Here is an 18,291-nt window from a genome sequence, read left to right as displayed (position 1 = left end):
CTGTCAGCCTGGCTACAGTGCTGAAGAGGAACCTAGGGTTGTTCTTATTTTCTTCTATTAGTGCTGAATAATAGGCTCCTCTGGCATTACGGAGGGCCTTTCTATAGGTTTTAAGATTATCTTGCCAAATTGAGCGATATTCTAATAATGATGAATTAAAGGAAGGATTTTAAAGGCCCAGTGTGTAGGATTTAGTGGTATCTGGTGGTGTATTAGCAGATTACGACCTCTTTGCCTCACCCTTCTGTTCTGGAGAAACTACAGTGGCCATAAAACACGTGAAAAAAGGCCCTATCTACAGCCAGTGTCTGGTTTGTCTGTTCTGGGCTACTGTAGAAACATGGCAATCTCCGCCAGAAGAGGACCCGCTCCCTCTTTAGATAGAAACAGCTCATTCTAAGGTAACAAAAACACAACCGTTCTTATTTTCAGGTGATTAAACACTAATGAAAACAATGAATGAACTAATGAATACATATGAATATTATATTATATTTCTGACCATAGATCCTCCTGAATGTTACACACTGATGTCTTATAAGGTGTCATTATTGTATCTTTTTAGAACACTGGGGCTCATTACCTAAAGCAGCTGAGTGACAGTGAACACGTCGCACTGACTCAGGACTGCTCTCAGACTGCAGAGCTGCTTTCCGCACTGAAATGTTTTGTGAGTTAGGACTGATGCACCTCATTTTAAAGGTCTGTTATCCATATGTATTCAATTTATGTTTTTCTTCTTGTCAACAACCCTCTTGTGCACATTCAAACCAACACTGAATTTATCTACTAACAAGTACTGTGTGTATCAAAGCCTGATACACTACTTTCTTCCTGTGTGCCATTGAGTGCCATTGCTGCACTGGGTGACATGTAACTACAGTGTCCGGCTCTTTTAGGAAATTACGGAGCCTTTTTAAACCATGAAACAATGTATTTGTGATTTATATTTTTAAAGATTTATGTCTCCAGTAGGAACCAATGGACTAAGAGCTGAGAGCCACAGACAGAGAAGGGAAGTCCGAAAGTAGTTATAGATGAACATAGTTTGAGTCTGATAAATATAAGACTAAGACCATTTATTAATACCATTACCATTTACACCTTATCCGTCCAGTGTGTAACATTTAAGAGGATCTATTGTCAGAAATGGAATATCATTTTCATAGCTATGTTTTCATTAGTGTATAATCACCTGAAAATAAGAATCATTAGTTACCTTAGAATGAGCTGTTTTTATCTACAGAGAGAGCGGGTGCTCTTTTATGGAGTCCACCATGTTGAATGACCATGTTTCTACAGTAGCCCTAAACGGACAAATCAAACAGTGGCTCTAGATAGGGACTTTTGCCGTTATCATTCCCAGGTCGTCAAATAGACAAAGAGACGCGAGCAGTGTTCAGTTAGTGGCAATTGCAACTTCACAGCTAGATGCCGCTAAATCCTTCACACTGGTCATTTAAGAGTTTCTCCTAATTCGGCTCGCTAGTTTGGGGTTACTTTTAGCCTTGGGATGTTTTGTACATATGCACTCTTTTGAAGAAATCATTTTTCAGGAATTTCTTGACAATACAGGACAGCATTTGCTCCCAGTGATATTTTACTGATAAGCCCTGTATTATTCCTCCTTTTTTAACGATGCAGGGTTCACAGTGAAGTGTCTGAGGTTCATTAAAGGTAGGTGGTCAGCGTTTGTAGGTTGGCTGTCCTCACCACTGCCGATTTTTCTACTGTGTCTCTGGCAAATTGACTACTTTACTGCTGTTGTCTTCTAACCTTGACATGAATTTGGCCACAGCCCTTAAGTAACAGTTCAAATCAAGTATAATTTATTTTATTTTACAGAAATGTAATCTAAAAAATGAAAGTGTAAAATTAACATCAATGTGTTTATCAACAACAAATGTAAATTAGTATCAATAATAAGCTTTATGCATGTACATATGACCGTGTGCAGTATTTCCACTGGCCTCTACATATTCTGCCTTCTGCTTTTCCGTCTTGTAAACCCACTTTGAAGTGGGTTTACTGCAGTTTATCCTACCAACAGTCAACAGTTAAAACAAAATACTCACCTAGGTTTATGTAATCTGAGTGAAGGGCTAAAACACAATTACAATATTCCAGGACAACACAGATTATTTCCAGGATATTTGCTCCTGGAGCTTTAATCAATTTCCAGGTGTTTCCATGACTGGAATGCTACTATCTGTATTTCCAGGCTTTCCAGGATGCGTGGGAATGCTGAGACATCATCTGTAACTTGACCATCAAATGCTGGTATCCAGTCTGCTGTCAAATGCGCTCATCAGTGATGTCTGCTTGACATTCAGTGTTTTTACTGTAATATTTGAGATTATTTTAAAACAATATCCTGAAAAATGAGACAAACATGTAAGTGTTGAAAGTGTGAGTGAATCTCTGGTGTAAAACATCTCCGTTTTTATTTCAAAGCAGAATGAGAACCACAGTTTTTTTTAGTAAACTAACTGTATCAGAAACTACAGAGGGCAGGAAAAAAACTGTTATATTTGTACATGGAATGTAAAAACATCATTGAAACAAGGAACCATAATGGCAAACTGTACGTATTTAAATGATCTAATCTATAAAGAATGCAATCTGTTGAAGGGACAGTGGAACAGAAACGTGAACAGCACTCCACTCACAAATATTGTTTTTTTCCTCTTTAACCGAGACAGATTCCACATCAAAACCCCTACTGCCGCATCGCCTATCTACACCGGCTGCAACGGACAACAGTTAGAAAAACAAACCCTAAAACCAGAATCCTCACTTGGCGTCCAGCTTGGCCATTTCCTGAAGGTATATTCCGATGCTCTCACTGTCGAACAGAACAAAGTAAATGTTTTTCAGGGAGGAGCTGGTGGACGACACAAAATGGTTGGAGATGGCCTTGAGGATGAGCTGGGCGGCCGTTTGCTTCGGGAATCCGTTCCTGTGAGAGAGACTGAGCTCGTTACATGAATCTGTGCTGAGCAGCATATACATAACTGTTGATTTTAATGCAGATGAGCCACAGCTAAAGGCAAACCATAACGATGTGAAAGGTCACTGTAAATATGAATCTACACTTATCACCACCATTAAAGAGAAATGCTTTTCACAGCTTCATGAGCTTGTTGGCGAAATAGTGAAACTGTGCAACTATAATATAATGATGAGTCTGAGGTTGTCCACACAATCAGACAGGTCTTCCCATTTCATGGATTTAATTCAGCCTGATCTCCATATTAGCAAATGGAAGGTTTAGAAGGGTTGAAACAGCAAAAAGACAATAATCCTGAGCTGTTTAAATGTCTAATGAAAATGAATATTCCACTAATATTACCCTTTACATCGACTGTGTGAACACAGCCTCCCTCTTCATTCAACCACGTTCTTAAAAAGGTTTGTGTAGCTTCATCCCGCCTGCCCTCTCAGACACTGACACGCAGACCTTCATTGTGCTTCAGTGACACACCAGTGGCGGACTCACCCTTGGTTCACACTGCCTACCTGTACAGACAGCTGCTGCACTGAACAGCTGCATCTGGCACGCATGCGGTGTATACACCAACAGCATGTCAGCTACATGGCTGCTGCTGCCAGCCCTATCTGCCTTTGATACATAAAATACAATAAAGCCTGTTAACATAGGAATGGATTCTGTCCACAGAAACACCAGAGAGCTTTTAATCTCAAACAGATACAGGAGGTGTTGAGTTTAACAAATACATTTATATTTTTTCCATGTCTGTGACACATTTTACAAAAAAAGGGTGCCAGCAAAGTTTATTATTTATGGTGAAACAGCTCAGGCAGGGTTACGATTAGCACCCTATCATGTGTCATCCACTAGAAAGACACCCTGGAGATCAATTTATTGAGTTTTATCTACCATAGGGACATCTAAAGCGTGACACAGACAGGGAGACAGACAGAGACAGCGATGTAGCCTGGTCATTACGTTTTTTCCTGATCTCAGAACCTGTGTAGGAAAATACAGGCAGAGGGCTGCAGGGTCTCATATATATACACACACACACACACACACAGACTCACTTATATTTAGGACATGCATAGTATAGTATGCTTTAAATGATACAAAGGAAGACAAGTGTTCTGTGTTGTCTCTCAGGCTGCTTCACTGATGGATTTCAAAGCATATTTTTCCCTTGAAGTCTTGATTAATGACCACTGTGAGTGTGAGGAACACTCACCACCACTTCTTACAGTGAATCCACTGATACACTCACATCAGCTTCATCATTCACTGGAGAATTGTGCTGCTGGTTTATAAAGTGCCATTAATGCCTGTTTGCTCACATGTTGTATGTTTGTGCTTTACTGGATGTTCATTTATCATATTCATCAGTTGGCATGAATAATGTGAGGAGTGTGAGGGGGAAATAGTTTGATCTGAGAAGACTCTCCTCAATAACTTAATAACCGTGTACGTTTCATAAGTTACAAAGCTGATTTGATTTTCTCTGTACATAAGAGAAGTTGAATATGTGATACTGTTATTACAGAGCTCTTACTGGGCCAACAAGACACCTGTCTGCATGTTCCACCTTCTGCTGCTGTGCTCTTTACTTAAATCTGACTGCATTCACTTGGGTTGAAAGTGACACAGAAATGTTAGACTTAGTAAGACTGCTATCATGACAACCACATCAAAGACTTTATTTGAGAAAAGACACACATGTTTAACCCTTTGTTTCCCTGCTGAGTGATTCACAGACATCATTTCAGTATGAGCCAGGAGTCTGTCCATCAGACTGTGAACCTGCTCTGAGTGGATAAATACTGACCGGCACACAGCGCTGTGTCAAAGGGGACTCACCGTCCGGCAGGAAGTGAAGGGAAAGCCACAGACTTGAGCTTCTTCTCCTCTGCCGCTGAGAGGCAGTTCTTCACCGTCTTCTCTAGCTGGTCCTCACACTTCTCTGAACCCCACTGAGGGACGTTACAGTGGATGATGAAGCGGGCTGCCATCCCACTGGCCTGGCTCACTGCCACTGCAGGAGGCAAACACACAAACACTGAGTGGAAAGCTTGAACCCATTCCTGTATCCTGATCCATCTTAGAAGTTAACAGTGTTCTATGAACACTCTACATGCATTTCCCAAAGCAGCACTGAAGATTATCTACTGTCGTTTCTTTGTTTTTACAGATACTCTTTTTGGGGCATATTTGCCTTCATTTGATAGGAACAAAGAGAAAACTGTGGGAAGGGATGGGACATGCAACAAAGGTCAGTTCTGAACGCGTCGCCATGCCGCATGTGCTGTAACCATTCAGCTACCAAGGGAGCGACCATAGGTAAAATGCTTTTGGTAAACACCTGTTCAGCTTGAGAAAGTACAGTTGTAATCAGAAATATTCAACCCAAAGTGGAGTTGAAACATAATTAAGCCTTTGGGAACTCTATAATGATGTCTCCTATAATGCTTTTTTCATGTGCTTCAGCTGTGATGGCATATAGAAACCCCACTCGCGGGCTACTCAAGGTATTGAAGGTTGAGCTGCAATCATTGGGAAAGACAAAGGAGCTTCCTCAAAAAGCTGGGAGAGAGGAGATTATTTCAAATCACACCTGAAGGGCTTATTGTATAAGAAGATTTCCAAAAAATGTAATATTCAAGGACATGCCATTGGCATCATTATAAGGACTTTAAAACTTTTGAGAAATACAGCTGGAAACCTGCCTGGCTGGTGAAGAAAGCCAACATTTCCTCAGAAGGCCCTTAGCCAACTTACGTCAGAACAACTAGGAATACCGGCACCCTGTGTGACTGTTTTTACTGCGGCAAGGACACTAGCAATCAAGCAATACAATACCTAACCCAAGCACACCTCCAAGTCAACCAGCTTGTTGAGAAAAAGACTCCTGGAACATCCTGGAGTGGCCTTCTCAGTCACCAGATTATAAATCCGATTGAAAATCTTTTGTGGGATTTAAGAGGCAGTTGCCATGCACAGAAGCACATCACATCATTGAGCTAAAGGCTTTTGGCACGTTAAGAATGGCAAGATTCCGATCAAGAGTTTGTAAGAAACGTTTGTAGAGTTATAAAAGCTAAAGGATGCTCCACAAAGTACTGAAGCTGGGGGGGTTGAATATATCTGCACATGCACGTGTTGAAAAAGTTCATTTTTTTTGTAGAAGTCAACTTCTGTTGTCAAAATAACTTTAATAAAGTTTTTTTCTCATTTTTTGTCATTATCCTTTATCCAATTCACTATAAGTGATTTTTGGAAGGTGAGGGGGTTGAATATTCTGATTGCAACAGTATGTAAAGAATGGATTTTAGATCATTGCTGAGCCTAAAAAATCAACAACAACAATTTAGAATACGTAGAATAAATATTCTGTTCACGCAATATGAGCTGATAAATGGCTGCCATGTTTTTAAGGTTAAATTAAAAGGTTCTTTGTGTTACCTTTCCCGTTTTTTGTTTGCTGCTTTTTATGTGACCGTGACTTCTAAAATGCAGGGAACTAGTAGCACATCTGCTTCAATCGTAGGCCTCAAACAGCACAGCTGACACACTTTCTCCTGTATGAGGTTTCTGTCGTGTCAGTCTGTACCTGATTCCACCCTCAAAGGCCTGTGCTTTCCGCAGCTCCTTGACTCCTCCATGGAACTCTCGGCCTCCCGGCTTTCTCCAGGCGTTGCCTAAAGACCATTGCAGCGAAGTGGGTGAGCACAGGATGGAGGATGGGTAGAGGGAGGGGCCTGAAATTGTGAATGAGAAATAAGATGAAAGCCTCCTTCCTCACGCCCCTCCGTCTTTGCGATTCCATCTTCTGCGGTCTTGTTGGGTTAATTATCCCCTCCACCTTGATTGTACTGAATTTTGCTGATTCACTCTTCTGTTAGTGACAGCTGTGGGTTCACAAAGTCAACACACGGTGTGAGAAAAATCATGGCGTGGTGTTGGCTAGAATCTGGATGCAGTGACGTACGTATCACGAATACAGAGAGTTCTTCAACATATTGCAATATAAAAACACACATCATCTACATAAAATTTGAGTTAGAAGGAAAGTTGAATTTTTTTTGTTTATTCATTTGTTTTCACAATATCTGATACATCATAGCCCTCTTTTGACAGACACTGCGGTATTCTAGTGACAGGGGTTAATGTTTCATGTTTTATTGGTGCACTTTCCCTGTTCAAATAAAATGAATAATAATAATATAGAATAACACTAAACAATAGATATTATTTTTCAATATGTTTTACACCACTAGAGAAGTGTATAGGTTGTAATTGGAAACCTTAACATGTACTTGTTCTGTTTAGGGGATGGGATAATATACGATAATGTAGTGCGGGGTATTGGAGTAGAACCATTGATTTATAGTGGTCAATTTTCTGTATCGTGATAATCGCTGAATATCGTCCCATGACTTTCAGGTCATTCCAAAATCATAAACCTGTCACCTGGAGCTGAATGTTCAGCTTGTTTGTTGTATCCCACAAGAAGAAATTAAGGAAATGGTGTATAGATCCGATGATATTGTGATGAATTTGGTGTATCGCGGTATTTGGAAAAGGATCACTCGTTCTGATGCCTCGGGCCAGCGTTCAGGCTTCACGCAAAACAGTTCGCAGCTGGACATATTGCACGTCGGGCGCTGGCGTTACCTTTTTGGTTCCAAGGAACAGGGCCTTTGCTGACAGGGGGGATGGTGAATCCATCTCCAGGACCATGCTTCACTGTCGGAGTTTGGGTACGACTCAGTGCTCTGTGCTCTTTGGCCAGATGAAAAATAAAAGGGGTTTATTTAAACCACACTTCCATCACAAGAGAGTGACAAAGTAGATAAGTAATTGAGCTTAGTATCAAATTAGGACAGAATAAGAAGATCAAAAATGGCAGACGTTTCATCAGATCCGTAGGCTTGTTTACTTCAAGAATTTGAATTTAATTGTAATTAAAGGTTAAAACGCGTTAATGTGTAAAAGTTGTAACCCTTGGGAGCCAGTTGTTTACGCGCATAATAATCTGTATCTCAAGGTCGCAGTTTCTGACTTTTTTAAAAATTATTTGACTGGTGTCAGAGCTGGCTTAGGACATGAGACTTGTGAGGTCTTGACTATAGAGTGCTGCAGGAATGAGTCCTAAAATCCTGCAAATGAGTTAGCATTTTAGCACTCCTTAAAGATAAATAAGGTCTGCGGTTAACTCTAGCTTCAGAATTTTCACGTGGTGGTGGTGTTCATTAGTGAAGACTGTCTTAATGAACTTCCTGTGTATTCTTTCCATTCTGCTTGACTGACCTTTGGCTTGGCGACCTCGTTTGCCTTTAACCTTTTTGAAGGATTTTGATGGGTTTATTGCTCTTTGAGCGTTCTTCCTGCTTCTCTGGGACGGACGCCTGCTGTTCCATCTTCACCCGACCTCCCGCTCTTCTTGGGGACAGCTCTGGGTGTCATCCGAGGCAGAACCCCTATTTGATATGGTCACCCCCGCAGAAGCTGATGGAGAAAAAATTCAGAAACAAGAGTTTGACTGTCCTATAAATAGTCTTGCAATACCAATCAGAAATCCCAGTGCCAACCAATCATCCAGGGATTTCTAAATGACAATTTAGTTGCTTGAACGGTGGTGAGAACAGCCGCTAACAAATGTACGCCCTTACTTCAAGAACACGATCACCGGAAATGATCTCTCCTCCCGTTCTCCTCACAGTAAACAAACTGAGATGTAAATGTAAATGACTGTACCTTGTATAGGCGCTTTCTAGTCTCCGACCACAATGCGGCTTTACACTACATGCCAATTCACCTTTACACACATTCACACATGATCATCTGACAGAAACTAACACATTCATACACATTCACACACCGATGCACAGCATTGGGAGCATTCTGGGTTCAGTATCTTGCTCAAGGATACTTCGACATGTGGTGGGAGGAGCCGGGGATCGAACCAACAACCTTTCGATTAGTGGACGACCCGCTCTGCCTCTGAAAACACAACTTCACGTCACTGCCCTAAAGACTTTGGATTAGTTACTAACGGCAGCTAACATTCCCAGTGGCGGCAGTTAGCTACTTTTAGCAAGTCCACCTGGAAACTCCTAGAATCTCCTCAGTAATGCTGTCATCAAACTGTCCTCCATTTGTATCGAAGGTTGTGTTTGTTCCTGGTCTGGCCACGTTCACTGGGAAGCTGCTGAGCCTTGTTCCATTGCACGCGAACGGCAGCCAGCAGTTGGTGGTGAGTTGAGGCAGAGCAGCCAGTGGACATTAGTGGGAAGACTAGAAAATATTTTATCCATAAAATATGAAGTTTCACTCAAATCAGTGATAAAGTTGTGCTATTGTACCCCATAAACACTCCGCTCTGGCAGAAAGCTATACTGCCAACGAATGAATCCCAGCTCTGTCGCTAAAAGTTGAGGATTGAATGACAGGTGGATGTCATGATATCATATATATACATGGTTGAAATCGGTTGGTTCACGCTTTAATAAGCAGATGTCACATTTTGTTTTACAGGAAGAAAAAGTTATTGGATTTTGATACAAAAATAATAAGACATTTATTTTTTGTACATTTATTTGGCATACATTAAATAGTGGTACATTATGACTGGGACGTAATCTTAAAGGGTTAATAGATAAAAAAAAATATATATTTTTCATTTCATCTGGAATTTAATCCCTCTAATAATTTCCACCCACTTTTAGCACCAAAAGCTGGGAGAAAGTCCTCAGTCTCTATTGAGAGAAGCGTTAAGAGGCTTGTGATACAATAACACACCTTATTTCTTCATGAACGAGATGTTCTCTTTAAGAAACGGTGACTTGTCTTGTGTGAGCAGATGTGAAATGGCAGTGGCTGTTCCCAGCAGAGGTTAACCGCAGTGTTGGGATATAATAGCTGCTATACACACCATCTGCTGTCAGCTGAAACCTTCGCACTCACCATGCATACAGTATGCCTTGCACACAGGGAGAACACTTTCACTAACACAATCAGGACAGTACCTTAATATAACTATTACAACTCCTCAAACCCAAATAGTTTTTCTTTAGGCTGCACCACTACACATACAGACATCTCTCCACTGCAGTTGAATGTTCTGAGTCTGAACACAGCTCAGCTGTACAGTGAGTGTTTGTAGTGATAGAGCCACTGGTGCGTCTGGCAGAGGAGATGGGGTTAAAGGTGCACTGGGAAACTTGATCCACGGGAGGCCCCAATTGGCAGAGAGAGATATTCTTTGAATGTTGAGGTCTTCTTCACTTAAGAGAATGGCGTGGAGGGTGTCACTACTTTTAATGTCACTCCTGGTGTGGAGACACTTTCCAACCAGTGACCAAACAAACACTTAAAGGGGTCTTAAACTGTCGTGCCGTTTCTGGGATTTCATCCCCCTCTCCGACCCGCGATACGCTATATGATGAAAAATTTTATTATTTTTTAACTAGTTGTTTTATATCAATTATACTGCAACTTCATATAAAATTAATATAAAAAAGCAATTCTGTTTTAAAAATAGTTTTTCTTTGGCGCAAAGATAAGAAAAGTGCTGGTTTCGGGCCTTCATTTGTTGTTTGGCTCTGAACAACACATTTTTAAGGAAAAAATGCAAACAGCAGTAAGAATATTGCATTTTCTTGTAGTACTTGAACATTGAAGTAGCCCTCCTATGAGAGGACAATTTGAGACCCCTGACTTAAAGGGTTGTCCACCCCAGGAACAGTAACTATGATGATAACGATGTGAGCATCCACACTGATGTGTTCATCAGTGTGGATGCTCACATCGTTATTATTGTTATACCTCCCCCAAGCACAGTGCCTGCTCTGGCTGTGTCTGCAGCTTAAGGCTGATGAGCTGTTACTGCTGTACTAAGAGCAGGGACTCAAAGTTAGGAGCATCAACTCTCTGTTACAAGAGTTTGTAGTATGTTTTTTATATACGCCTTTAATAAGTTGTATACCACAATATTGTTCATTAAATCACTGAAGTGATTCACACACGAATATCATTTGCAAACGTTGTTGTCGTTATGGTGTGCTGTGACCACTTGATTTACAATTTTTTCAAAGATATATTTATTTATTTGTGACTTACTGGGTACAGCAAGTTTGAATTGGTGCATCAAATTCCATTGCATCAAGTCCTCACCTTTCTTGAGGATTTCAATGGAGGAATTCATCATTGAGCAACACACGATGGATTCTGCCGACTTCGAGTCGAACTTTGTTTACTGTAAAACACGTGAACAGTTCTGTTTGGCAAGAGATGATTGTGATTGAGTCAGAGAAGTTTGTTTGCTACATGATGAGTCCATATGATAAGCCACTTGTGTACTTTGTACTAGCAGAAATGTAAAGCTGCTTGTCACACCTGTAGAGCATGTGTTACCTGGTGAGCTCCCTCGTCGTTGGCCGACGCCAGCTTGATGTGCCGAGGAGTTATTCTGCCTTTCTTGTGTCCCGCGGCTTGCATTTCCTGTCCGCTCCAAGATCTCAGCTTAGAGGGGAGAGAGAGCAAAGTGTAGAAACCCATCAAACGACAGTGTTGTTTCTGATTTCAACTGGTTCACTTTCCACTGTGGATGCCCCCCCCCCCCGCATATAAGAACAGAAAGCAACAGTAGAGACCTTTCCAACGTCTCCTGTGAGGATGCTGCAGCACGGATGTGGACACAGCAAATAAAAGAGAAATAGAAGTCTGTCATTCTTTGTGTTACGGCTTAAGGGCTCATTTCTTATTTCACAACAATGGATATTAATTTATATATTATATGTAATGTTTTATTTTAATTTTTTCACAAAGCTAGAATTATGAGCATACACAAACATGCTGTCACAGACTGACTGCCTGTATTTGTGAAGCCCTGAATCATGTGACACCCCCCCTACCTTGCCAGGTCTCGATAACTGCTGCCCATGATAGACCGGTCCCCATGCCAATGCGGTATTTGTGCGTGCCGGTGCGCAGGTACCTCATCATCCTCCCCACAGGGAAAATGACCCCCGCCCTGGCTGAACGGGACAGCTTGGTGGCCTTCTTCTTTCCTCCTCTGGCTGACATCCTACTCTGGACACAGACAAGTCAATAACAGGAGCAATAACACACCTGTATATACTATTAAACAAAAAACATCCATATATTGTCAAAGAGTCAGTTCTCCTACATTGAATAAAGTGGTTTCAGCCCACACAGAAAGTTATCTGTCTCAATTTCAGCTTCCACACCAACACAATGGAAATGAATGACATTTTTTATAGTGGTCATTGCATTGAAAATTACATTTTAAATGTCTTTCAGGAACATCTCTTCCCAGAAACAGCACCCCGTATCCACAGAACACACTGGAGACAAGTTTTCATAGGGACTATTTCTTCTGTCGAAAGTACTTCCTCTTAAAACTGCAGACAACTTTTTAAATTAAAGTTAATTTTAAAACCTGGACAAACTGTCAGCATAGTTTATTTTGGCCAACTTTCTGTAATGAAGGTGAACTGACCCTTTTATAATGTCTTAGTGTAATTGCCAAACACATAAAGCCAGAGTGCTGTACACCAGTGAAATTGTTAAGTGCCAATAATAAAGGAAATTAACTACTTTTCCATAAACCCCTCTGCTAGGACAATAAATTGATTATTGGATAATAATTAAACTGTTCACTCAAGTGTACATAAATATGGCTTTATAAATATTTATGAGGGATGAATTACACTAACCAAAGACACTTGTAACTTGAACTGATATTTGCATGTTTTTAAACCTTTTTGCACTATATCAAAGGCAACATAAATCAGTGCTTCTCAACCTTCCGGTGTCATGGACCCCAAACTGATGTCCGTCTGATAAGATTTAGTTATTCCATAACTGCCTGTACTGTAGATTGGGCTAACTTATTGTCAATGAAATAATTGTAAAATAAAAAATTTCTGGAGATGTGCTAATCCACCTGTTTTCAGTTCCGAAACCACCTACTGTTTGATTACTAATTAATCCATTTTCGGAACAACATTTTGTCTATGGATTTCAAATTGTATTATTACATATTTATAATTCATAAAACATCAGACCATGGAATCTGGATTGGTACATAGATATATGACATCGTTCCGATACCGATATTTACAGTGATTTACATCAGTATCAGCACCCGATACCCATACTGTATGATCAGGCCTAACTTTACAATATTCCCCATTTTTCTGTGGACCCCTACGACCTTCCCAACGATAAATCCTTTCTACTGTAAATAAACTCAATGTAACAGATGATGAACTCAGTCAGGTATCAGTTCGAAGTGGAGAACAGACAACCTCTAACACGCACGGCTGAGCGAGAAAGACCAGGGGAATCTGTTTCCATAGGAAACACTCAATGAAGCATCAAACACACCCACAGTGCGGATGTCTCTGCAGGCGTGGATCTAAGCATGGGGTGGCAGCTGCCAACCCTGAAAAATGTCTGGCCTGGTCCAGTTTGGTGTTAAATGCTGTCAAATTCAACACATTAATTTATATTGTTTAAAATGAATTTAACATGTTATTTAGTGATTTATTCTAGCCACATTTTAGACTAAGTGACAAAAGATGTCTTTTGTATTGATTTCTAATGTCATCTTTAGATATATCTATTCAGTGTTTTTACTAAGGTGCCACAATAATGTTTCTGAGTTCAAATATCTTCATTTGGGTTTTGTTCTGAACATATATTGATATATGTGATTGATTATATCAGCAGATATTTCTGTCACTGTTTAAAGTCTCCCCGCCACCCTCTGATTCCAAATATTCCTCTAGGTCCGCCCCTGTGTCTCCGGCTGAGCTTGACAGCCTTTCTGAGAAAGTGATTTAACATAGTAGCATAATGAGTGTTGACTAATTGTTGTTGTTGTGTTATAACAGTAGAGAAACAACATACGTCACGTCCACTACTTGAATATAGGTTGTCATAAAGAAGACCTGTAGCCTTTTTCTTTTTTTTCTTTAAACCGTATGTTGACGGAGGATGTTACGGGGGAAAGGTTAACCCGCCCCCCCCACCCAAACTACCGACGTTTCCATGTAAACAAGCCCCAGCAGAGAGCAGTGTGAGCGGCTGCGGCCTGCAGCAGCGACGCCGGAGACCTCGCACATCATTTACATGTACGCACTAATTAACACAGAGTCACCGCTGGCTCCGAAGGTGGAGGGATATGATGTGTGCGTGCAATGTTCGGCGCACGAGCCGAGTGGAAAAAGACGGGAATGTGACCGCGGCCGTGTCGGCTAACGTTACTGTACCGAACCTAGCGTAGCTACGCAGACGTTAAACTGGGACTTCTAGGTTATTTAAATTGTATTAAAGCCTGACAGGCGACGCTAGCGCGCACGAGAAGTGTTTTTATTTATTAACGCTAATTTAGCAGGGGAAACATAAGGGTTAAGGTTAGCTATGTCAAGTCGGCTTCGTTTAGCTAGCTTAACCAAATTATTTGTAACGTTACACATTCCGCGGGGCACTCAGGCGTTATTGTACAACAGACACACACAACGACCCATTTCTTTAAAGTAGCCCCCGCCCGCCCCCTTCTCTTCCAATGTCGCCTCCAATCCTCCGCATGTGTGTAATCACATCAGACATGGAAAGTAACAGCGTCCCCGTAAATCCGGATATGCGCCGAGGCATGAAAAATGGAGAAACCCTCCAAGTTTGTACCTGTTTAGTCCTCGTTTAGCGCGGGTCAGAGATGCTCCTGCACGGAACACAGACGGACGTCCACACGGTGAAAGACGGCGCGCTTTGTTTTGGTTCTGTTTATTTGCTGTCCTTGTGCGTAATCTTGCTTCCCAACCTTAGGAAAAAACACACACACACACAGAGCAAGCAGGAACAGCGTAGTCTGGTCGGAGGCTGGCTCTGTGCTACTGATGCTGCAAAGGGGAAAAATTCAGTAGAGGGAAAATTCAGTGAAAACGCCCCCCTGTAACATGGCTTCAAGAGGGAAAGTGTTGCTTGAAAGGACCGCGATGTACTTAGAGATAATAGTGTTTGACTGCAAAGAATATGTAAATGCATCCTAATAGTGGAGGTGCTGTAAATGACACCCTAAAATGACCCTGACGGGCAGTTTCTGCTGATTTAACTGTAAAATGTGAATGAAAGCTGGTCTAACAGGTAGATGAACACCTGCCCTCCTTGAAGGCGCAGACTGGGAAGTAGATCAGACGGATGATCCTGGCAGCCTGTTAGTTTGATGCATCAGAAGAGAAATCACAAGGGGCTCAGAGACTGTCAGCAGCCAATCACATCACCTGACTCCATCTTTGATATGTCAAAGCCAATAGATCCATGACAGCCACATCCTCTCACTGAGGATAGATTACATTCTTACATCCTAACAGAGCATTTGACAAGACACAACACTGTCTTATTCATTTCAGCATGCCATAAAAACTTCCTTGAGATCGATCATCTGTCACTATGAACATCCACTCTGTGCTCATCTACATTGTTATTCCAGTGTGATGCTGTGCAGACGGATCAGTATATACTTCTTCATTACAATGTAATCATGATGGAATGGAACTTTGACAGTAATAACTAGACATGGTTTGACGGATTGTAACTGTTCAACAGTTTCAGTAGTAGGTAAGGAGATTAGTTGCCTTACAGTTGCTCAAGTTGCTAAACAAAGAAATGCTAAGCAATATAAATAATATAAACAATGAGTCCAGCAGCTGGACACATGTTAAAATATATGTGCATTATATTACAATATATAACAACAGTTATAGTTAGTAAAAAATAAGACAAAATATGTATACTGGGGCGCCTTGGTGGCTCACCTGGTAGAGCTGGCCTGGTCGTTGCTGCAGCGGCCATGGGTTCAACTCTGGCCTTTTGCTGCATGTCGTCCTCCTCTCTCTCCCCCCTTCCCTGTCACTCTACAGCTGACTCTCTATCATTTAAAGGAAATAAAAGCCGCCCCCAAAAATGTGTATAATAAATAAATAAATGAATGCATGATGTATACCACAATATATAACAACAGTAATGACTACTAATAATGCCGAGAACTGGTGTGCTACTGAATAAACAGAACAGTGTAATTTCAGTATTAATGACAGTGTAAACAAGAGTATTGCACATTAGAGTACACTCTGGCCACAATCGTGTACATTGCAACTTGTGATTTTACAGCATTGTTGATTTTCTGAAGTGCTGCCTTCAATCATGTACATGCAGCCTATTTGTTTAAATCATAAAATTACACAATGAGTAATAATAAAGAATTTATGTCAAATGAATATAGACTTAACCACAGCAGACTCCCCTCTAGGCACTATCAAACAAACCCATGCCAAAACAACCACACACAAGTAGGTAACTATAAGTAACTCAATATAAGCAAATACAAGCACCTCTGTACCGGGTCTTAAATGGTCTAAAATACAATAATCTGAATTTTAGGCCTTAAAATACCTTAAGTATGAATTTCACAGGTCTTAAAAAAGGATTGTATTAATGAACATGTATAAAGCAACCAGAACCAATTGCGATTTTCCTTCCTTCTAGCGGTTATAGAGTGAGTCATTATCCACACATTTATTCCAGCATTCTTTGCACTACCTTTACCAACACTTCGAGTACAGTGCAGATAAACAATCTGTGTGTAAGTAGATTGAAATCTGCTGAGAACCTTCCTTGTATGTCTCGACATACTTGGCCATCAAAGTTGATATTTTGGACAGCAGTGTGCTTCCATCTTTGTAGCAACAGTTTATGTTTGATCATTCCCTTTTTCAACATAACCCTAACCCTGTGAAATGGTTCTCCAGTTTGTTGTGGAAGAACTTAACTGACCTCAGATCAGATTTCAACCCCATCCACGTTTGGTACGGGCTGGTCATTTAGGTAATTATGGGACACACTTCCTAACCTGATCACAGGCAGGAAACATACCTATCATTATTTAAAGAAAGCAGGGTCAGCACTGGGATCCAGCCACCCATCATTTTGCACCTCCTGACCTAAAAAATATGGAAATGAAGTTGCAAGAAGGTTTGTGTTCTAATCTATGGCCCATAAGAACTACTGCAGCACCTGCTGGACATTGTCCCTGGCAGTTGTCCCTGTGCCACAGCCTCTGTGGTGATTCTGGTGCCTGGCAGTAAACTATAATCAACATAAACCCTAATCATATGCTCTGTCTTCTTTCTGCCATGGTGGAGACCATGTGGGACTGACTTTACTTTGTACACGTACTGTGATTTTTAGAGTCTTACAACACAAATGCAAAACAGTGACATTTCTAAATCAGAATAATCAACTGTGTTGGGACTGAGGGGTTTTATTTCTCTCTATACATGAACAGCTTCTGGGAGCAAGGTAGAGTTGTGACATGTTTTCATTGTTTTTAAAATTCACATGTTTAAAGTCAGTTTAGGATATTAGGCTTTTGGATACCCAGGTCATCAAATATTCTTGCTGGGAATGAGACTCTACCTTCAAGCTCCCAACCCAAAGCGTCTTTCTATCTTTTCTCGGCTCTGATTGGTTGTTTTCGTTCAGACCCGGTGGATTGTGACCACCCACTTCTTGCTTTGGATGGATATGATGAGTTGGTGGTTTGTTTTACTGGATAGTATTATCTTATTTTAGATACAAAATTAACTCTATTTGATTTTCTTCCCTTCTTTTTGTTATGTGATTTTAACATTTGGCTTTATTATGTTCATCATGCTCAAATGGCAACCTGTGCATAGAGGAGTTATGATCTTGAATTGTTTACTTATCTATGCTGACATCTGCTCCTGTGAAAGGAATCAATACAGTTCCATCCAATCAGATTCAACCCAGATGTTAAAGCCATCTCCTGTGTGTTTGTGTTTGTTACATTTCTGGTACAAAGCACTGTGGGTGCCAGTATGAGCTCCTGTCAGCAGGCTGACAGTATTAATGAACAAGTTGTAATCAGAATCAGAATCAGAAATACTCTTCAATAATCGGGGGAAAATATATTACACTGAGCAACGTAACGCAGCATGCAGCTTTCGCGCATACGCACTACAAGTAATAATGAGTCCCACACGAGAGGTGGAAGTCAAAGTGGAGCATGTGATCAGTACTATCATATGGCATTTAAAGGGTCTACAGAGGGCAGCAGAACACCAGCTTTCAGAGGCTCTGTGTGCCTAAAATGGACAACTTGTCAGCAGTCAAAAGTTCAAAGTTCATTCTAGACCATGGGAACAGAAGTTTAGAAAACAAACTCACCACAAAACAAACAAACAAAAAAGAAA

General features: G+C 40.9%; 1 protein-coding gene across 1 annotated transcript; it reads right to left on the bottom strand.

The window, feature by feature from the left end:
* Positions 1–2,420: 2,420 nt before the first annotated feature.
* Positions 2,421–14,937, bottom strand: LOC118329723 (core histone macro-H2A.2). The gene is given in 15 exon segments (XM_035663983.1): positions 2,421–2,959; positions 4,850–5,024; positions 6,600–6,619; positions 6,621–6,687; positions 6,794–6,884; positions 7,655–7,702; positions 7,704–7,739; positions 7,741–7,769; positions 8,300–8,345; positions 8,347–8,451; positions 8,453–8,497; positions 11,405–11,476; positions 11,478–11,512; positions 11,905–12,082; positions 14,705–14,937. Coding segments are annotated over 14 exon segments (1,107 nt in total). The 5' UTR covers positions 12,077–12,082; positions 14,705–14,937; the 3' UTR covers positions 2,421–2,793.
* Between the last annotated feature and the right edge of the window lie 3,354 nt (positions 14,938–18,291).

The sequence above is a fragment of the Morone saxatilis genome, unplaced genomic scaffold, assembly GCF_004916995.1.
Source record: "Morone saxatilis isolate NCDOM2014 unplaced genomic scaffold, NCSU_SB_2.0 Contig19, whole genome shotgun sequence".
NCBI lineage: Eukaryota > Metazoa > Chordata > Actinopteri > Moronidae > Morone > Morone saxatilis.
This window is presented reverse-complemented; position numbering and strand designations above follow the sequence as displayed.